Source organism: Buteo buteo, chromosome 23, assembly GCF_964188355.1.
Source record: "Buteo buteo chromosome 23, bButBut1.hap1.1, whole genome shotgun sequence".
Taxonomy (NCBI): domain Eukaryota; kingdom Metazoa; phylum Chordata; class Aves; order Accipitriformes; family Accipitridae; genus Buteo; species Buteo buteo.
In genome coordinates, this window is record NC_134193.1 from 7,319,341 (window position 1) to 7,342,530 (window position 23,190).

Consider the following 23,190-nt stretch of genomic DNA (forward strand, 5'->3'; position numbering starts at 1 on the left):
CATGCCCATGCTATCCTCGACCACCTTTCCTTTTCAGACAAAGGCTGGATACCAGTTCAAACAGAGTAATTCCAGTTAAGTCAGCATTAATTCAGACTGAATACTTGGTAACTTGGAATCACATCCCATCTGTTTCCAGGCACACATGACAGAGCTGTTAATCCCAGTGCTAAGAACGGGCAGTCACAGAGGGGAGCTGCTAGCAAGAAGCAAGGCCTCAGTCAGGAGAGGGTACCTTTCATCCCAGCAGCCTGGAGTCTGTTCAGTTTAATTCTGTATCACAGCAAGAGCTTTTACTGCAGCCAGCTCCTCTGGCACCCACTGAGTGCTGGCTGCATCAGCATGGGACAACAGGAACACCGAGATGAGCTTTAGCAAAGACCATACCCTGGGCCTCCAAGCAAACAGAAGATGTCTGCACTTTGGACAGTGAAAAAGCTAACCCAACTGCTCCCAGAGGCTCTGCAATTAGCAATACTTAAGAAAAGATGCTAATATTACACAAGCTTCACTCCAGAATTACCTGAAAGCAAGCTGGAGAAGATCCTACCCATGAGAGTCCAAGTTTTAGACAATCAGCACCACATACAGAGTTTACAGTCAGGGTTTTTTTTTATAAGTCATAGATAAGTGAAACTCCATTGAAGTCAAAGGACTCATTTTATCAGCAGTTTGCCCTAATTAAAATACTATGTGTTTAGATGATCACAATACAGGGCAGGGAGGCAAATATGCTGAGCCTCTCAGCTCTTTAAGAAAATATGTTCCTGGGAACAAACAGATTTAGTAAGCAGAATCTATGATGATCAAACCAAACCAGTCTTCCTGGGCAAACCAGCAGCCTGTACAAACCTGCAAAGCAGTCCAAGTTTCATCATCAAGGCTAGAAAAGGGTTTTACATTTTCCAGAAAGCCAGCTCCTCCCAGAGATGTCGATGGATGTCAGTCCTTGAGAAAAAGGACTATTGGTGTAGAGCTGCTGCAGTCTCAGGATTCTAGTTAGAAATATGGAGTATTCTGGATATACCAGGCTACAGACATTTTATAAGCATAGCTTCCAGCTCATAGACATTGTACCAACTCTTGCTTTGATGCTAGGTATCCAGACTGTTTGTCTCACATTGTGTCCTGGCTAATTGAGTCTCAGCAGAAGCATTCTTAGAGAATTAGATACTTTGCTGGCAACTTCTGCTACAAGAGAGACATTGGTTTCAATACATAGATGCCCTGGTACTTTTTTTGCCTTTCTTCCAGAAGCTGCATTCCATGCCACTGCCCTCCTCTGTGCTGCCTGACATGTCTGCTCCATGTCTCTATGATGCCTTCTGCGCTCTGGGGAAGCCTAACAAGCACCACTAGCTCTTAACTCTTCAGACTGCAGGCTGAAGATGTCAGCTACAGGAAACCATGCAGAGGGGCCACGCTGAAGGGGTAGGCAGGAAATCTGAGCCTCATTTGTGGGCTAGAACTGAGCTGGCCAAGGACGGAAGTCCCACAGCTGCACACAACTCCTAGTGGGGACTATGTCAATAGACAGGTAAAAACAGCTGGCAAGCATGTGGAGGACTAAAATACCTCTGCTCAAATATGGAAAGTCCTCCACAGTTGTGCAATTGCCTTCAGCATTACTTTTATTAATAAAATTCTTGAAGTCCCTTACCCTATCATTAGCTACTATTAAAGGCTGAGTAAAGTCTTACTCCAAATCCTGGGCCAGACTGCCATAAGAACAAGGATAAGCAAACCACAACTGTAGGAAGCACTGGAAAGGCAAAGCTGAGGTGCTGTTTCACACGCCTCACTTCAGTCTCCAGCAGCTGCTAACTCATGCTCAACAAATTAGGGTTGTACCTTCTTGCTCTTCAACATGCTAATAGCAAATGGCAGCAGTGTGGGACAATCCCACTTCCAGGCAGGACAGGCAGAGGTTGGGATTCTTCTGGTTAAGTGTGGAGGCTGACAATGGACCAGTCATCAATGCAGCACTCTGTGAATGTGAGGCTTTAAGGTTCATTACCTTAAAGCAGGTGTCTAAAACAAGTCAGAGTAACCTTACCCTAAAATCCCCTTACTTCTCTGCATTGACTGTACAGGAAGCCTTGAGTGACTAGTTCAGCTCCAGACCTCAGTGCTTGGGAAAGTGAACCCCACTACAAAGCCCTGGCAACAACAGAGCAACTTGGGAAATACAACTTGCCATGATGCATAAAACCACAAGGCTTTTTTTTTTCTTAGAAAAAACTATTTCAGAAATGAAGATGCAGCTTTTCCACCCCTAGCCCCTCAGCTGCAGTGAAACAGAAAGTGCCATCACAACTGTTCCCCCCAAAGTATCTGAACTCAGCTGTGGTTTCTGCACAGGGTGAATAGAAGCAGAACTAAAACAAACAAACAAAAAAAAAACCAAAAAAAACCCCACAACCCAAAAAAAAACCAACTCAGAGAAGACTAACTTCTGCCAGTCTTCTGAAGCCTGCTATCACAAAATGGTGACACATTGCACTGCCACAGATAAACCCACCGCCCTCCTCTCCACAACTGTGACACTACACAGGCACAGGCAAGGAGGGAAGCTGGTTTTGCAGAAAATGTTTAATTAACAAACCTTGCTCCTAGTCAAGTTTCCTGCCTCTGCTACAGCTGAAATCCCCCTTGATTACCCAGATATATGTTCCAGGATTCACTTGCTTTTAGACATATAAAGAGTAACATTAAAGAGGCAATAACGAGACTTCATTAGCTTGTGCAGTAGGGTAGTATTCAGGGGATCCTTGTGCTTGGGTAACCTACAGCTACATTCAGGATGGATTTACATGCCTAGTTCAAATATACAGATACTACCCAAACCCTCAACCCTCCGCAGCAAGCTACTACCCAGGTTTCAAACACCAAGTATGCACAAAGTCATCTAAGCCCTTGTGGATCACTTAAAATGCACTCAAAATTTACAGTCCAATGCTGAATAGACAAGGAGTCAGAGCATAAGAAAAAGTTTGGTTGTTAAACCACTATCATTCACTGATGAAGAACCATGGAAAAACTGCTTCTAGAAGGGATTTAAACATGCAGATATAGTTGTAGATCACTCAGGTACATTGGAGAACATGTAAAAATTACATGAATTAAGGCAGAGAAAATTTCAGACAACACTGATGACAAAGGTGACAATGTTAGCAAAGCAAAGGTGGTAAGAAACTGCATAAATCATACAAGACAGACTGATACAGAAACTGGTAGATGGCATGCAGGTTTAAAACCAGCTGGGGAGCCAGAAGGCATTCAAAGGGGAAAGGATGTGATTAAACAACTTGGCAACACAGAGAACTTAGGAGCTCTACAGTCAGTAAACTACCAAAATAAACAGAAGTCAGGCCCTCAAAAATGCACGAAGTTGAGGTTTTTTTTGCAAAGGAAGCCTAGCTTATTGTGTTCATATCTGGAACCACACACATCTGATGAAGATGATGGAAAAATTTAAAGTCTCCACCAGAATTCAGAGCACCTTTTGCAAGGAAGTACAAGACTGAACAAGAAAAGCTTTCTAGTGACCACAAGTGCAACAGCAAGGATTGCTCTTGATCTGCCAGCACCTACCATTTGCAAAAAATGGGTGTATCAGCACATAGGTGCTTTAGAGAAGTATCTGCAATAAACACATATGAGTATTTAATACATCTAATCAAAAGTAAACAAGGTGTAAATCAATATGCAGTCAAGCTGCCCCACTCAGCCTTATCAGGCAAATCTGACACACTTACTAGACATTAAATACTTGTAGGCAGTGAAGATAATGAAGCCAGTGCACATATGCTGTAATAGACAAAGCTGGAACTTAAACACACTGTTGATATCTGCAGCAGCAGTGAACAAGTAAAGAAACAGTCACAGAATTTGAAAACAGAGAGAGGAAGATAAACACTAAACACATAGCAAAAAGTAAAACAAGAAACAGAAGAGTACTTTGCATAGAACTGCCAGTAACTGTTGCCTGAATTATGAGGCAAGTCGGAGAAAAGGAAACCCTCCATTTCTGGGTGCCATATGTGCTTACTGCAAGACATTAACACCATTTTCAAAAGCATTTGTGGACAATGGCAGAAACTGTTCTATAATGTATTCAGAGACGTGACTGGGACACTTCCATACATACATGCACATGCTTTTGCCTTCCACATAAACACTCCATATAAGCTGTGAAGAACAAAGGCAGAAACCATTTTGTCCCAATCAGCAGAGAACAGTCAAGCCTGTGGTTTTGACAGCAGCTGTAGCTGACCCATGGCACCCCATGCTTCCCTGATCCCCACTCCACCACCCAGCTGATCCTACACTGAGCCATCTTAGTTCACAACAGCAAAGGAAAACTATGCCCCTCTTCCCACAAGAAGGCATAAGTTTTTTGCCAATTTAACACAAACCTTAGTGCCAGAGGCAGTGTAAGAGCAAAAACATGATTGCATGGGCGAGAAGGGAGGACTAGGACAGTGATAGCCAGCAGTTAAGCTTGTTTAACAGCAGCTACAGACATAAAACTGAAAGTAGTTCGGCATGGGACTCGGCTTTGACAACTTGCACAGAATTGCACAAGATCAACTCCAGAACTGCTAGAAAACAATGCCAGGCTCAAAATGGTACATTAGCATCTCTTTGCAACAATGCATACCAGCAGCATTCACCCAAGGCAGGTTCTACAAACTGGATTTTGAAATAACTGAAAAGCCACAAAGATCTCTACTCTCAGTGTAACTGACTGAAAAGTAGCTTTTGCAAGTGATAATGATGTAAGACTATGAAATGTATTTGACAGTTGTAGCCACAGAGCTCTAACGAAATAAAAAGTAACATGAAGATGCTTAAGGTCTTGGCAGCCTTCTTGAAGAACACTCCTTGGAATTCATTCCTAATGTGAAGCACTGCAACAAGCCACTCACAGCAGCATTCTGTGAAAAAGGAACTTTAGCATTGACAGCTAGTAAACCTCAGAGGTCACTGCCTTAGAGAAATTCACAGAAATGACAGATTAAAACCACAGGGTAAGAACAGATTCTCAGAAAGTTTGAGCCATTTTGGACAGAGGAATTTGTCCCAATTCAAGCCTCTAGAAGTTAAATGCATAGGTCTGGACTTGACACCTTAGGCCTTGAACAGGCACTTCAGAAGTTCACTTCATTCTAACTTAACCATTTAGAATGGACAGAAAAAGTCCCCTGTTCCTGTTATCTTCCTTCCCCTCATCCCCTTGATAGTGCAAAAGAATCCTATGGCACCTCACTCAGACTATAGGTAACTCACTTCCAGGTATGTTTGGAAAAGCAAGTCTTACCCACCAAACATAAGGCACACAGTTTGGGAGAGTTATGAACTGCCAAAGTACCTCCTTCACTCATGGCTGTTCAATGAATTGCCTGAGTAGCAAAGCTGACTGATGTTTAAGTAGCAGTATGCAGATAGAGACCAACAATAGTATCTCACCATTTCAATCCTAAAATATTTAGAGATTAAAGAACTGCAGGTCTTTAGGAAGAGCTGCAAACAGGCCCTCAGCACAGTGTAGTAGCAGTGAAACATCACCCATCACCTCCAAAAGGTAACAAAGCTGAAGTGAGAGAAATGCCTTACCAGTATTAATGCAACACATTTGGGACAGCCTTTCTGGGGCCCTGATTGTATCCATATGGACAGAAACTCAAGCCTGTACAGTTGTCTTGCAAATTTTTTTCAACTTTGCCATGACCATCTGATCTTCAGTCCCAATCTTATAAATTTAAATATTCCTGCCTATGATCAAGACAACCCACAAAGAAAGGCTTAAACCTTGTTCTTCCCTCAGCCTCAAAAACTGCTCAATTTTGCAGCTGATTTAACACAATTACTGTTGCACATATTGGGCCAAAATTGAGACCACTTGTGACACAGTAAGTGTTTGTACATAGGAAGCCTGGGGTAGACCTTAAAGCAGAACTCAGCTCATCTAACAGGTTGGAGTACTTCATTTTAAATTGACTAAGATGCACTACCTTTCTTTCTCAGAAAGAATAATTCACTTAAGACTTCCTAAGCCTTCCTGCATTTCTAATTATCTATATTAATTATTAAAAGAAAGTATTTCCTAAATGTTTCTGGCATGTTTTCTAGACCCTCACACTTAGTATTTACAGCTATTGTTTTCTAGTAAACATTTGAAAAGAATTTAACTTTTTGTGCTCAAGTACTCCAAGCTCTTGATGCAGGCCAGGGAAACCAAAATAATGCTACAGAGAAACTGTGAAACATGCTTTCAAAAGATGACTGGAAGGTTTACAAATCACTGAGGAAACCTGACAGCATCACAAGAACTAAGAGTATCTTTAAACAAGTTAACATGTTTAATGTCACTTGAAGCTGGCCATGGAAAGTAGGGTCTTCAGAAAGCTACTGGACAGGCACATGGCATCAGAAAGATGAAGAGACTGGGTTTTAACCAGCCCAATTCACTGAAAGCTCCACAGAAGGCACAACTCCTCATGTGACTCTTACCCTTTTCTTGTTTATTTTGTCTCCTGGTATTTCTCAGCCTCATCAGCCAGCACCTATAAGCCTTTAGACCATGTAATTTCTTCCACTTCATCATGCTCTCATTCTTTCTCTCCATTAATAGCCAGTTGAGACTACAAGTCTCTCACTCAACTTTTAGAAGAAATCTGTGGATCAAAGTCTTTGCATAGTCTGGAAGTTACGTAGTTAGTCCTCCCTCTAGTTCAGACCAAGATAGAGGGAAGGGATTAATCATTATCACCTTGCCAATATGCACAAAAAATCCCTCAGCACTTCCAGTGGAGTTCAGCAATATGATAGAAAATTGTTCTTCAGCTCTTTACCACTGAATTTAAGCCCAGTCCCTGTTTTCAGAGTTCAAATAAAAAACATCTTTTCTTTTGAAGTAATTCCTTATAAACATGATGTAAGAACTGGCAAGATCAGGAGTCACCTGGTCCAGCATCTTATTCCTGACAAGAGCCTCAGTTTTACTTCCTCTGTACTTTCCCAACCTTTGGTAATTTACAGTTCCTATACAAGATACAGTATCTCTACATTTAGTACCATGGCTGATATTTCTTCCCAAACTTTTAAGGCTTGTAAAAAACAAAGTGAATTCAAAGGTACAAATGCATTGACTGAAAAATCTACAAAATAATTTAAATCTTAGGTTGTTACAATGCTTCAGCAGGGAAAGTGAAAAAGCCATCCTGTTACATTAAAATAGCTCTGCATTATAAATAGTGACAACTGCAGTTTTGCTTCTGTGAAGCATCTCTTATATAAAGAAAAACATGACCTTGTGCAAAGGCAAACAAAGTTTTATTTGGCAGAAATACAGGCATTTAAAAACATCAGAAGAGAATGGCATGGGGTAGCACATTAGCAGCATTGTATTTCAGATGTCAAGATCTGCACTGTTACAATGTTCATGCAGACTTGACCGAAAAGCACACAGTCAAGCACAGAATGACATCTTCCTTGCTTGTCCTAGAGAATTTGCCAGAGTGGAAGCAGTATGTCAACAGAAGGCCTAACAAGACTGAAGGCTTGGGACAAGGCAATCAAAAACTATATGCCTGTTTACAGCAGCATATTGGCAAAGTAATGAATTGACACTGCTATTCCCTTAGCTTTTTTACTAGGTCCTAAAAATTTTCACAAGAAATCACTCTAAACTGCCCATGCGATGTCATTCTCCAACTCGTATTACACTGTGGAGAAAGGAAGATGGTAGAGCCAGAGAATCTTTACTACCAAGTCATATTATCTATTTTTTCAGACAATGCTTTGTATTTTCCTAAAACTGCCAAAAGCAATGTAGTTTGCAATCTTACCTCTACTTTTTCCACCAGAATAATGGAGTAACCCTATTACTTCTTTACTTTTATTTAAAATCTCACTTCGCAATTCTAACTTGAGAGCTATGTTCTCCTAAACAAGTTCATGCTTTTCAGCAACAGGCTGCTAGGGTGAATGTTATCTGTCTGACAGGGTTTGAAATATCTGAGGCACAAAAGCCCTTTCCGAATTTTGAGAAAAATTTGCTCTGTAGGAAGAAGGTGGCAGCATGTGGCATTGTATGGTTATGTTACCTATACCATCCATAAAGCTAAAAGATTTTTATCATACAATTACTGTGGCATGCTTACTATAGAAATTAGAAATGTACATAATTATATATATAATATAGACATTAACACATTAAAAGGTATTCACATTACTTATTCAGAGGGCAGAGTGGGTGGAAATCAGATTCTGCTGCACTGCATTCCCCTGGAACAGCACCAGAACCATCTTTGAACAGATCTTGCAGATAAGACCAGCAATTTACAACAAAGTTCATACCAATCCACCATGGGCTCCAGCTCATTTCCTCCTCCTCCTCCACTTAATGAGTCATAGAAGTTATTCTGTATCAGGTGATAGCTATTAATTGCCAATCTCAATACTGGAGAAAGCTGTGTCACCACACAGGTAAAGGTATATTTAGTTACCACTAAATAATGCCTGCACTTCTGCCAGTGCAAACAGGCACATGACTTTTCAAAGCAGAAGTATGGGGATTTCTTACCAAAGAAAACAGGCTTTTGAAGTTTAGAATTAAAGAAAGGCTTTCAGAGTGCAAAGAAGGCATTTTATTTTAAGTGACAGCTAATCTTAACCTCTGCAAGTTTCAGGTATTCACTCTTGTACTCAAATTTTAATTCAGTGTAGGATCTCCTCTACATTTCAGGAAACAGATGAGCTACCCATTTGTTAATTCAACCATACAGCTAGTAATTATAACATGTTTAAGGATTTCTGCAGCTAGCTGAAGCAAGAGCAGTTTTAGCAGGATTTTCCTGCTGTAATTATCTTGGCTTCATATCTGAGAAAAAACACTTATCTTATCTTAGCTCAGTATGCAGATGCCTACACCAAGAGCTAACTGCCCACTAGCTAATGCAACAGTGTTTCTTAATACTAATATAAAGAAAATTTGAGCATGATGTAGACCAATAATGTATAATGTATTTTCAGCATCAGTCCAAAGGCTAACAAGTGACATGCATCTCTTGTCAAACCTTTACCATTGGATGCTTGTCATGTTTCAGCTTACCAACTTCTCAAAGTAGCATTACATGTTATTTTTAAAAATTAAAAGCATAATGCATCTCAAATTTAATGCCTGCACTGAATGAGATTCCCTAGTCAGTCCAAGTTTTTCAAAGAGCTCAGCATTCAATACACAGTCTTTTACAAGGATGCTAAAGTGCTGTGCCCTGCACAGACTCATCATTGTACATACCCAGATAAAACATTTTGACACACTACAAATCCCCATCACATAAGCAGCAGTGTCCTAAATAAGGGTAATCCACATGTACAGTAAAAAAAGACAGTATCAGCAGAAAATGGAGCATGCCAGCTTCAAATAATGAAGTGAAGAATTCCATATAGAAGAGCCAGATCATTGCTAAAAGATCACACTGAAAGCCAGTTCAGAAATCCACACCTACACAATCCCCTGATACACATAACTTTTAAAGGAAATTATGGTGCTGGCACTTGTGGCCACACAGCATTCTTCATGATCTGCTAGTAGTACCAGATTTCACACCAAAAATCTAGACACCTGCAAGGCATGAAACAGTCCTTTGCATATTCCTCTCATGGGCACTGCTATTACATTAAAAATCTGAATGCATGACTGAAATGAAGTCAATCTGACTTGCAATGAATGCGACTGTCTCTTGGGTTATGCCTACTACATTTGCTTAATCATCCAGTAAGTAGGAAAATAAGTTAATCAACAGGACTTGAAATTCTCTACACTTATGTCTACCCTGGAACAAACACACAAGCAAGTGAGAAACTCACTGGAACTTCAGACATGCTCAGCTATGCTGAATGGCAGGAGGCACAACTTACATAGCATCTGTATATTCTGTACAAGACCACAGCTGACAGGACAGTCTGAGACATTCATCTAGGTTATAAAGCCTTACGATTGTTCTCCCCATCTATGCAGAATTGGTAACTTCCATCTCCAGTAAGTTAATTTCAGATCAGATTGACTCAACCCAATGGCTGCAAGAACACATAGTAATTCAGGACAACAGGTTTTCAACCTAAGCAAATTACTGGTCAGCCCTTGCAGACCAGGCTATTCTGTTAGACCTTCAGTCAACAGCAGCAGCCTGTTAATCTAAACTAAAAGTGATACCCCCATCTAGAAGAGCAAGTACACCTAAGTCACAGTTAAAACAGAGGTTAGGGAAAGGTTCCCACTTTATGAGTTGTCAAATACTGCAGCATTACCCAAGTACTGTAGGTTTCCATAGAAAAGGAAGTTAAGGCATTTTTCATACCACAGCTAAGGCCCCTGCTAAGCAGGTATGCACATCATCAACAAACACAGGCTTCAAGGCTTGGCCTGAATCATGCTCTGCTATTAAATCAGAATACAAATAAGGTTGAAATAGGACAGGGAGGAATTCTCCAGCTCAAATCTAGTCTTGGAGTCAGACTTTGGTATCCTATAATCACATTCAGTATTCAATTGTCATCTTAACATATTTGACTACTCCACCTTTGCTGCTTCTGTGGGAGAGAGTCACCCAGCTCCAAGGCAGAGTTAGAAATAGTCAGGTGCCCTGTGTCCCCAAGCCCCCCTCAGACCACATAGGTTTCAGACAGAGGCTGTCCACATCTGAAGATAACCCAATTAGACAAATCCTGTCCTGCTACATCAGCTTACACAGAAGGCAGAAGGATGGTAATTTTTGTATCTGAACTCATGGACTAATTACTTCTGCAAAACAATGAGTTCTAGGGAAAACTAGTGTTTAACCCTGGCCAGTTAACCCAGAGATTTTGCTCCAAACAGCTTCAGGCAAAAGGCTGACTCCACAGAAAGCTGGCAGACAGGGACTGCCATTCCTTTTGTGGGAGGACAAAGCAACACCAGGGCAACAACCACACAGGTTCTGACAGAAGTGGCAGGTTCCTCATGCTACAGCACACCCTTTCTGGCCATCTCTTCCTTTTCCAGGTTACTGCATCTCTAAGTTACTGGCCCATGCTAAGTCCAAGTATGGGAGAAAACTAACTCAAATAGCCTTTGATTTTAAAGGTGATGCATCTTTTCTTAAGGGTAATACAAGGTTAGTTTCTATTGCCTCTTGTGACACCAGCTTTAGAGCCTTGAAAAAATGTAGCTAACTAATCTTCCAGCAAAGCTCAGGACTTTCTAGTCTTGTATTCTGGGGGAAAACATGCACTATTAGTTCTTCAAATAGCAACACCTTAAGGACAAGAACTCATCTAACTGTAGCATGATTATTTTATTCAGCTATCTTTCTCAGAAAGAAATTCTATCTCCTGGAATACTGACTACTTGCATATAGTTAATGAACATACATAGTGTCTGGACACTACCACATGTCTTGATTAAAGAAGTTTATTCCAATTTTAACATGATTTACACCACTACTGAAGAGGCAGTAAAATGGCAAAGACTTGCACTTCGCTTTTGTGGTATTTAATATTCTTCACCTTCATCTTCTCCATCCATTGAGTCTGTGCCCACTTCTTCATAATCTTTCTCAAGTGCAGCCAAATCTTCCCGAGCCTCTGAGAACTCCCCCTCCTCCATCCCTTCTCCAACATACCAGTGAACAAAGGCACGTTTGGCATACATCAGATCAAACTTGTGGTCTAGACGAGCCCATGCCTCAGCAATGGCTGTAGTGTTGCTCAGCATGCACACTGCCCGCTGGACTTTGGCTAGGTCACCACCAGGAACCACTGTTGGTGGCTGGTAATTGATGCCAACCTACATAAAAAGCAGAAGAGACCATGAGCTTCTTTGTAGCATCTGACAGTGACTATAATCAAGGAAGTCAGACAGTAGTTGAATAAAATGTTTCACTCCCAAGAAAACAGCTCTGTATAAGAACTTAAGTCTCCATTTCTCAAAATACAGATCAGGTACCTACACGACATCTCAATAAGAAAGTATACTTCATAAGCCCATGACAGTGAAAGAAGTCTGAAAAAAGTCATGCTATAACTGAGACTTGCCTTAAAACCAGTAGGGCACCAGTCCACAAACTGGATTGTGCGCTTGGTTTTGATAGCAGCAATAGCAGCATTGACATCCTTGGGGACAACATCCCCACGATACAGCATACAACAGGCCATGTACTTGCCATGGCGAGGGTCACACTTCACCATCTGATTGGATGGCTCAAAGCAGGCATTGGTTATCTCAGACACAGAGAGTTGCTCATGATAGGCTTTCTCTGCCGAAATGATCGGGGAATATGTTACCAATGGGAAGTGGATACGAGGGTAAGGCACCAAGTTAGTTTGAAATTCAGTAAGATCCACATTTAAGGCACCATCGAATCTGAGGGAAGCAGTAATGGAAGAGACTATCTGACCAATGAGGCGATTGAGATTGGTGTAGGTTGGGCGTTCGATGTCCAGATTCCTACGGCAAATGTCATAGATGGCCTCATTGTCAACCATAAAGGCACAGTCGGAATGCTCCAGAGTGGTGTGGGTAGTCAGGATGGAGTTGTACGGCTCAACAACAGCTGTTGAGACCTGTGGTGCAGGGTAGATGGCAAATTCCAATTTTGATTTTTTCCCATAGTCAACTGACAGGCGCTCCATTAGCAGAGAAGTAAAACCTGAGCCAGTGCCTCCCCCAAAACTGTGGAAAATCAGGAAACCCTGCAAGCCAGTGCATTGATCAGACTGAAAGAGAAAATACATGGGTTAAATCAATTGTGTAGACATTAAGAATCCCAAAACAAGCTCAAGACACAACTCTGAATTCTGACACATACCAACTGTTCAAGCTTCAGTAAAGTAATACTGAATTTGATTCATCCACTGATAATCAAGGAGCTGCCCCATAAAAAAACACTATTCTTGGCTATTTTAAGGCCCCCACATATTGGAGGGTGACCTCTCCACTTCAAATTACTACCTCAAAACTTCCCCTACCTCTAATTCTCAGGCCAAGGACATTAACAATGACCAAGAAAAGCAATAACATTCAAAGAACTACAGACTGTTTATCCCTTGCACTGATTTGACATTCTCTACCTGCACAAAAATTGAGCAATCCCCTGTCCCAGAACTATGAGTATAATCCTGTAAGAGTTGCAAGCATGTAACTCAGTTGGGGGAAACAAGCTGTCAAAATGTATTACACTGCCATTCTGGTTTAATCTTCTCAGATGAAGAAACTAGACTGCCTTGTCCTCAGAAAGAAGTGCCACATGATGTTTAACTTGATTCCCAGGAATGACAGGGACTTCCAACAGCTTGTAAAAAGAAATTACAACCATGTTTTTCAGGTCAAAGTACAGCCTGCTATAAATTTATCTTAGCTTTAATTAAGAGACAGTGGCAACCAAGTGTGGAGAATACCTGTTTTGATCTGCAAAACATGTACTTTTCAGTAAGACTCATTCAGCATTCCATATTAAAGCACCAGAGGTATACCCTAGATTTTTTGTGCAATGAGGATACCTTACTTTTGTGACACAGATTCAGTGAAGTACATGCTTTGCAGCCCTATAAAGGGAACTCTAACCTTCTAAGCTGACATCTTCATAAATCTGCCACATGATCAAAGTACTGGGGAGCCTGAAACATCCCAACTTACTGAGATTTACTCCTTTTCTACTGTTATTACCATAAAATTCAGAAATTATAACAGGAAATGCAAACAAAGTCTAAACCACAGAAGCAAACACTCCTATTTAAACTTCCTCGCAAGAGCCCCAGCCAGAGACCAATCCTTTTCCAGCAGGAGCTATATAAATCAGTTCTCAGTCCTGGCTTTCTGAAACTGAACATGAAACTAAGTTTTGGGCACCTAATCAGCATTTTAGTCCACTTGAAAGTCATATCTGACAGGAATAATCCAACCATTCTCAGCTGGATAAGAATAAAAACAGATGCAAACTAAGTCCACAGATTCTCCTACCATGGAATAAATTAAAACACAATCCATAGGGCTATGTATTTTTGATAACCTAATTTCCAAGTCCTGTAAAACAGGATAAAGAAGGATGTTTAAGAGCATTCAGTGAAGAAAAGTCTTACCAGTTTCCTGATACGCTCTAGAACTAGATCAATTATCTCTTTCCCAACTGTGTAGTGACCTCGAGCATAGTTATTTGCAGCATCTTCTTTACCAGATATCAGTTGTTCAGGATGAAAGAGTTGCTTGTATGTCCCATTCCTAACTTCATCTGGGGAGACAAGATGAGTATTATTTATAAGTTAGTTTTCTATGTAGAACAGGTTTTTCAAGCTTCTGAAGGTGTCCAGAGTAAGGGACCTAAACCCTTAAAGATAAAAAGCAGCTGGATTTCAACCTATCAGTAGGTGACAATACTTAGTACAGTCTAAATGTTGACTACTCAAGAAAAAGGAAGTTTAAGAAACTGTCCCATTTAACATATAAGTTTAAATTTTTGACCTGCCAGAGAAGTTTAAAACTGGACTGTAGCAGCAGAATCTTTCTTCCACAGTTTAAGACAACTTAAGGCCCACTTTGCAGATCAGCATCTGAAATTACTGCTTTTCCCCCTTATTTTCCAAGCCCTCCAGGATGTTGCCTTTTTGCTTCTGCAGCTATGGGCAGTCAGAGCCTACAGTGCTTGCTTATCCCTTTCTTTCCCTTAATTGTACTTTCTGCCAAGGGTAGAGAAGAATCTTCAAAAGGAACAGGAGATGCTCCTGTAGAGATATTCAGTTATTCAAATACTGAGCTGTAAGCTCCACAGCACAAATGGCTGTGTTATAAAGAAACCATGCAAATGAACAACACACAGCATCCCCCACCAGTTACAGATTTGGAGGATGATTTAGTTATGATCTCCACTAGTTATCAGAAATATGCACTTACATCTGGCAGGCTAAAGTTCTGTCTTATCACAAAGGTACAAAAGACACTCAGCATAGCTTTATCTCTGGTTTAGCTCAAGTCATTCTTGAGTTGTATGCTAATGCAGTATTGCATCCTTTAATTAAAATCAGGTGGAAAGCAAAGAGCTTTATTAACTACAAATGAAGTTGCCTGTTTGCATATATTCTTTTTAATCTGAAATGAGACAGAATTCAAGACTTAAAAATAGTTAACTATTTGAACCAATTTAGACTGACTGCAGCTATCACTGCAGTTTGCAATCCAATAGTCTATAAAGTATTTCCAAGCTGCACCAAAATAAAAACAATTTGGAGAAGCATACCATTCAAAATACATGTATTTCTAAGACTTTCTGCATTACCACTCCAAGTTATAAAGGACAAATATGGGTAAAAGGGAAAAATATAGAACCTAAAGAAAAAGGTAGCTGGTAGGGGCAACTTAAGTCAAGATGGTCCTGGGGAAAAGAGTTAAGAGGATCAGTCATTGGACTATGAAAGTGTGCTGGAATAAAGAATACAGAGTTTAGAGGACAGCTAAACTAAGCCTTCCCCAGACATGCTACCCTTCATATTAAATCTATCTGGGGTAGATTTTTCAAAACACTTGTGTTGAATTCCCAGACATGTTACTGCTCTATTTCTTGGTGGAAAGTTTGATATTTGGTATTTTACCACCTCCACAGAGCTGGTGTACATGTACAGCAGTCCTGCTGCTTTTACCAAGAGCAGCACTGATCTGGAAGCTCCAGAAATCCCTGGTGTACATGCATGGCAGCTACAGAGCTGCTGTATACACAATAGATATTTTTTTTCCACAAACAGTGCAGAGGGACATGCTGCATGAATGGGAAGAATCATGCTAGTCCTGCCCAGGAAACTGGATCAATAATTTTCAAATAAGCAGGGCAGGAATAAAGAAAGACTAGCCCCCAGAAAGGCACATGATGTAACCTTTAACAAAAAGCACTAACTTTTTTAGTATCACCAAGTATTTCATAAGACAGCCTTTTGCCCACTATCTCCCCATACTACACTTGCATCATTAACAAGTGCTGGAACACTACCTTTTAGTATTTGTCCCAAGACTCATCAGCTACTCACCCCCAGATGCAAGAGCTTTCCCACCTGCTCTCCCTCACCTCATTTCTCAGCCTTTTCTGGTTGCTTAGAGCCACCACCTGGCCAGCAGCAGAGGAAGCAAGAGCAACAGCCATGGGGCTCAAGAAAACAAAGCCGACCTGCAACAGCTCCTGGGAACACTAGCATATGGCCAAGGGTGCTTTGGCTCATTTCAAAGTTACCAGTCCAGCACTTCCACCCTTGACTAGCCAACAGCCTTCTGCTCTCCTGCAGAAGTTCATTCTACTATTGAGCCACAGAAAGTGGTTTGGGGTGTTACAATGAAAATAAGTTACAAACGACCCCCTGGTTTGGGTATATAGGAGTAGCCTAAGCCTATTCACTCACCTCTCCTTCCCAACTCTATGTATTGCAGAAAGATAAACACAGCAACTGCACAAGCACAGGCAACACAGACTTCCTCCTATGAAAGCCCCAAATCACTACTTGAGGCAAGACAGCCACAAAACTGGCTCCAGAATTACTTCAGCCACACACATTGCTGAGAGCAAAAACAAGACTCATGACACAAGGAACAAGGGTCTTGTGAAACTGGGGAGGTCACATTGTGCTGGCAGTGTAGCTAGTGCCACAGAATGTGGGATCAGTCAGTGGCTGATGCATGGGATCACACCTGAACAGTAAGAGCCAGTGTTGCCAGAGTTTGGGATACAGCTGATTTTCAGGATAAGAGGGGATTGTTATTCAAAGATAAGGCAGCAGGAAGTTAAAGTGCATGTTTGGAAGTCCCTGAATTTAGGCTAGCAATTGAGACTCATTTCTGCAAGCGCTATTCAAGCTACAGCGAGTAGAAGATTGTTCTGGGACAGCACAGGAATCATTCCAATGTACAAAAAGAAATCTGCTTAATGATACATATCACTTCTTTTAAAAAGGTTCCTATGGACTGCTGTACACATTACGCCATACTGTTTCAAGAGGTTATAACTAGTTCCTTGCATAGCAAAAGCATGCAACATTCAGAAGACCCATTTAATTCCACAGACTGGCAGAAGATAATATTTAAATTCTTTAGAGCTCCAGAGTGCACATTTGCCAGCCTCAATGAACATAAAGCCAAATATTTTCCATCAGGAGCCACCAGGAAGATGGAGGCAAACTTTACATAGTAAAAATTTAAAACCCCAAAGCATTTTGCAGGACTAGAAGAATGGATCCCTTAGTCAATAAAAGGTGTAAGTTAAACGAAATCCTACAGCATGTTCTACTGCCTCTTGCACAGGACACTGTATTTACCTATTACTGCTGGTTCAAGGTCCACAAACACAGCACGAGGGACATGTTTTCCTGCACCGGTCTCACTGAAGAACGTGTTAAAGGAATCATCACCTCCACCAACGGTTTTATCACTTGGCATGGTACCATTGGGCTGGATGCCATGCTCCAGGCAGTAGAGCTCCCAGCATGCATTGCCAATCTGCACACCAGCTTGACCAACATGGACTGAGATGCACTCACGCTGTGTGGAGAAAAAAAATTGGATCACTCAGCAGAAACAGCAGTTTCCTTGTTTAGAAAACATTGAGCACACAGCTTGAACTCCCATACTGCAAAGCTATTAAAACATTGGCCTTATTGTCTTGGTGTTAGGGGCATTTGGCACAAAATACAACAGAACACAAAAGCCTCTTTCAGTCATCATCCACCTCCACCTAGAAAGACCCTTTTAGACATTGTCATTTTTACAAACTCCTTCCTTCTTGTTGTTCCTATCCTCAGACAGGAAGAGTCTGATCAACTCTTCAAATCTTTCAGCCAACTCCTCTCCATAACAAACACTGAATATTTAGAAAAACTGATGACTACACCTGTCACTGGCCTAAGTGTCCAGAAAAGCATCACCCCAGAACTCTAGCCCCAGGAGCCACATAAGCACAGCCACCAGAGGGAGCAAAACCTTCTGCAAGATCCAGGGCCATTTTGCTTAATATACATAAAATCAGAAAAAAATATTCTCCTGATCACTTTAGGGAACTTTGCCATTCTGTAAGAAAGTCTTTGCTTAACAAAACCCTTAGTATCACTTCATAAATATGGAACATTAGGCCTTGCCTTACATCGCACTGCTGTACACAAAGTACTAAACTCTTTAACACTAGACAAAACTACCTCATTTAAGCTATGTAAAAATAGTTCATGTCAGCAAAAGGATCTATTCATACCAATTTATGGATTCCCAAGTTGCCTTTGATGTCCAGAGCATAAGGCCAGCTGCCTTCATATTTCAGCATAGGGTTTTGAATATTAAAAGCCAAACCACAATGGAACTATCTCCAAACTCCTGGTCCATCTGTGGCATTTTATATTTAACTTCTAGTTTTGAGTGAGAGTTAAACACATTCTAGAAGAGCCTGCACATAGGACAGTTTTGAATAAGTCACATTTAACTACATTCAGACCCTATGATTGGATGATACAACTAATTTGACCCCTGAAATTCCAGCGTAAGCAGGACCTGGAACTGCCCAGTCCACATCAATAGTCAGTACAGTAAAGCAGGAGCACAGTCCTTTCAATTTCCTTGGGAACCTCAAGAAATTAAAATCTATATTTGCAAAAAAACCCCAACCCTATCATCTGTTCTCAACCACAGCACTGAACCACTGTTTTCCAGCTCCCCATCCATCTCAGCTGTGTATTCAGATATACAGTTTCCAGAAGAGCAATCCACATCCTCTGCAACCAGCCTTACACAAAGCTGCTGCCACACTACCCGTCTCCAAGGCCATGACTGCATTGCTTTCCAGGCCAAAGCACTGGGCTTGGCAAAGTACTGCAGTGGTAGAGGACAGCCAACCTACACACTGTAAAAAGGGTGACAGGAAAAGCAGCTTCAGCATGCAGCCCAACAAGGCTGCACTGTCACAGAGAAGCCAGGCCACAGCAATGAATTAAACCACATCATCCTCTCAGGAAAGCAGGGCAGCCTGCAACTCTTTCCTACAGTGAGAGGAGAAAGAATAGAGATATACCACCACTTCAGTCTGGATCCTCACCTGTATTGAGGTCCTACCATTGACTCAAGCTTTGTTAGTGAAGATCCTAGGCAGCTGGGGAAGGGCATTGAAAGGAAGCACATACAGACTAGCATGCCCAAGCAAGGTGGATGCATGGAAGACAGACTATGAGTTTTCCAGCATCAAACGAATGAGCACCACTACTTCAAACTACACAACACAACAACAATCATTCATGTTGCAAAGAGGAAATTTAAGTCTCTGAAAGCAGAACTTGGGCAACACAGCATATGTTAAAAGCATGGCATATTTATTTCAACAAAGTTCAGCACTTGGCACAGAGTAACTCCCTGCATCAGTACAAAGAAGCAAGTAACTGAGAAACAGCCCTGCTGAAAAGATCCTGGGGGTTACCACAGAAACCATCCTGAATGTTCAACATGGTATTCTCATCCTCAGTAAGGCAAACAATGTGCCAGGCTACAAAAGGAGACACATGGCCAGCACACCAAGAAGCCTTCTCTCTGCTCTGCAGGAGGGTTCAGGTCAGATGTTAGGAAGATGGTGGGAGATTCAGGTTGGGTGTTAGGAAAAGCTTCCCCAGCACTGGTGCAGCCCTGGAACAGGTCACCAGAGAGGTGGGAAGGGATCTCCATCCTTGGAAGTTTGCAAAACTTGGCAAGACAAAGTCAGTCACAAAAACCTGGCGTGGTGCTGCTGCTACCCCTGCTTTGAGAGGTCTCCTTCAATTGCTTTCCTGCAACTCTACCAAGTACTTCTAAGTAGTGTGTGGCTGTTTAATGAAACACAAATCTTTGTTAGACACTAAGAGACTCTGTCTATTTTGCTCTGCATAGCCTTTTCAAGCAGCAGAAGTCTTACAGTACCAAGAATACTAAAGAACAGAACAAAATCAGCCTTGAAAGTATAATCTCCAAATTGTAAAGACAGGCAAGAGACAACTGTCCCACTCATTACAGTTCTGGGCCTTTACACATCACTGGTGGAAGTTTCATAGTTAAGGTTTAAATATACACTACAGACAATACTGTTAAGTGCTGTATTCAAACTACAAGTCAGGACACAGAATCCTTAAGTACCTAACACTAAATGCTCTCCCCCACTTACACTATTTTTGAGCATAGAACCAGTTTCAGTGAAAAAAAACAGAGAATTTTCCCAGCCCAGCCTGAACCTCTCCAGCCTCTATTACCTCTGTCTCCTTTTGCTATATGATGTGCTCCAGCTTAAGAGCACTGGCTTGTCTTCTGTAACTGCCCTTTCAGTAGCTGTAGTCTGCTACTAGGTAGCCCCTTGCTGTATTCTCTGCCAGGCTGAAGAAGCCCAGCTCACTCCAACTGTACTGGTGTAACATGCTTCAGGCCCCTTGTATTCTCCAGCACAGTGTTTTGGGTACACCTTCACCTGTGTGAAGTTGATGGAAAGCCAAGTTTCATGGTAATGGCTGTACCAGCTCAGACAAAGTTCAACAACATACCATAATGAGGAACGTGGTTTCCTTAGGATGAAACTCAAGGGACACTGCATCCTTTGCTGAAGTGGGGGACTGCACTCACACTCTTGATTTGGCTTAATTTAAATAATGTGACCATGGAAGGATAAGAACAAGATAAGGACATCAATACATACCTACAATATTCTCCTAACCACTTTCAGTTCACCAAATATTTCCTATGCATTCACAACCCTACAGAAACAGCCTACTACATTTTTTTAAAATCCATGTAACCTTCTGACATCCACAATCTCTTTTCTAAAAGAGACCTACAGGGCAAACACCCACATGGAGAAGGACCTCATGCTTGTCCCAGAGACTCCAACTGACAGCTCCCACTTGTTGCACTGCACAGCTCAACAGCTGATCTGTCCTCTTCAAGATGTCCCAGCCCTTTATCACACCCTTCAGGTATCCCTTCAAGGCTGACTCCTAACTTACAAGGTCATGCCACCTCAGCTTTATTACCCACCAGTCTCACAAAGTCCTTCAGGAAATCTCCACCATCAGCCCCATTCCCTGACCTCTCCAAACCACCTCACACCACAGCCAGCACCTGACCCCGGTGGGGGCAAGGACCGGCTGCACCCCCGGCACACCCTGCGCGATGGCCCCTCCGCCGCTCCAGGTCCCACACCCCGCAAGAAGGTTTCCTCCCCCCCCCTTTTATATTCAACAGGTACCTGCGAGAGCAGCCCAGCAGCTCAACCCCATTCACCGCGGTGTGCGGGCTGGGCGCCCCACCACGTCCCACTCCGGGGGCTCAGGGAGACGTGGGCCCCGGGGGCTGACGGCGCCCAGGGCGGAGAGGCCGCCCGAGGCCGGGCACGCCTGCTAAAGGGCCCGAGCCGGAGCCACCTCCGAGGGAGTCGCCACCTCGGAGCCGGCCGGAGGCTGAGGGTCTCGCCGCGGGCCGCCATGTTCTCGGAGGAGCCGCCACCATTTTGGGACGAGGCAGCGCGGCGGGACACGGGCACCGCGAAGGCCCGCCGGGGCGGCGCGGCTCGGGGCCCGCCGGCGACGCGACCCGTCGCTCCTGCCCCGCCGCCGGCTCAGCGGGCCGGGGCGGCCCCGCGCCTCCCGCCGAGCACGGGCGGGGCCGCCCCGCCCCCCCCCCCGCACCGCCTCAGCGTGCCGAGCGGCGCCGAGAGCCCCCCCCGTTCCCGCGGCCACCCCGCTCACCATGGCTTGGGCCGGCGGCGGGCAGCGCTGGGAGCAGCAGACGCGCAACGGGTCTGGACAGCACCTCAAAAGCGGCCGTCCTTCCCGGCCCCCCTTTATATAGGGAGGGGGGGCGGTGCGGTTGGCTCCCCGCGCCTTGTTCATTGGCTATACCGCTCTCGGAGGCGTAACCTCCTCGCGGCGCTATTGGGTGTCTCCGCGTCGAGATCGTCCGCTCTCCCAATCGGAACCGGACAGCGGCCGCGTGGGATGCGCCCTGCTGTGCGCCATTGGATCGCAGATATGAATTTAACCTTCCCGCGCTAGCTATTCGTTGATTCGTAACCAGGGGCGGGGAGGGGGTGGGGCTCAGTCTTCCCGCCAACGGAGGCCGGCGCCTCCCTCCTCAGACTCGGCCGCTCGTCGGCTCCGCTGCGGGTGTCGCTGGTCCCTCGGGCGGGCGGCGCGGGCCTGGCCCGGGACGGGGGATCGCCGTCCCCGGGGCCAGCGGCTGGCGCGGAGCAGAGGGGAGAGCAACTAGAGCAGCTTTGCCCACCCGAACGGCGCGGGCCTGCTGTTGGCTGCGGGCAGGCCCGGTGGTCAGCGCTCGCACTGGCAGGGACAGGCCTGAGGCGGGTGCAGGGTTGAGAGCTCGGCCCAGGGGAGCTCGAAGCCGGGTGGTAGATGCCCCAAGAACCAGGCTGCGCCGAGGGGCTCCCGGGCCCGGCTGTGTGCACTGAGTCCATTTAAAGCAGCCAGTGAAATGGCCAGGCCATGTGAGGCCAAGGGGCTGACACTTGGATCACAGGGTGGACGTCGCAAAGACCCCAGGCGTGCAAGCAGGCTCTGTGGGAGTGCTCGGCTCTTGAGGGTGGAAGGTGAGATGTGGGCAAATCTCTATATCTTCTCTTGGAGGAGGGAGGAGAGAGCCCCATTGCGCAGTCACCAGGCCAAGCAGTGCTTGCACCAACTGTTACTGGAATAGTCACACAATGGAAAGGACTTAAAGCCAAAGGACCAGATCTGGAAAGCCATGTAGATCCTACTGAAATCAGTACCTTTGGTGTTTAACTGCCCCCAGTTTAAGTCAGGTGTTTGGATGGGAAGTGTAAAACCCCTGTGGTGTGTCCTAAGGGTTATATTAACAAATATTAATGAGATTGCCAAACCTACTTCCTGGGTGGAAAGTGGCTGCTGTAGTGTATGCATCTGCAGTCTGATATTGGAGCACCATCCTTCCAAGGGCAGCACAGGCATCAGTTTCAGGAAATTGCTTCTTCCCCCTGCTGAGCTAAGCTTTTTCAGCAGGATAGGTATGTGAAACAATTTTAAACAATAACAAAGTAGAACATGTTTTCCTCTTCCTGTGTGGACCTCCAGTCCTGTCAGCAGCCTAAACAAAAGTGATACTTTTGAAGGGAGTATGATGGAGTCCTGCCAGGCTGGGTCTACAGTCAG

At 43.6% G+C, this 23,190-nt stretch overlaps 1 protein-coding gene across 1 annotated transcript; it reads right to left on the reverse strand.

Annotated features, from left to right (window-relative positions):
* Positions 1-11,447: 11,447 nt before the first annotated feature.
* Positions 11,448-21,844, reverse strand: LOC142043647 (tubulin alpha-1C chain-like). The gene is made up of 5 exons (XM_075055066.1): positions 21,754-21,844; positions 17,335-17,557; positions 14,128-14,276; positions 12,085-12,765; positions 11,448-11,836 (listed from the first exon to the last, which is right to left on the reverse strand). Exons 1-5 carry the CDS (start codon positions 21,754-21,756, stop codon positions 11,543-11,545), a joined length of 1,350 nt encoding a protein of 449 aa, XP_074911167.1. The 5' UTR covers positions 21,757-21,844; the 3' UTR covers positions 11,448-11,542.
* Positions 21,845-23,190: the final 1,346 nt, after the last annotated feature.

Bases quoted from the DNA above. Each gene is read 5' to 3' on its own strand.
- LOC142043647 (XM_075055066.1), bottom strand. The intron at 12,766-14,127 runs GTAAGACTTTTC...TTTCTCTTTCAG, and splicing joins TAGAGCGTATCAGGAAACTG to TCTGATCAATGCACTGGCTT. The intron at 11,837-12,084 runs GCAAGTCTCAGT...CTTTTTATGTAG, and splicing joins GGTGCCCTACTGGTTTTAAG to GTTGGCATCAATTACCAGCC.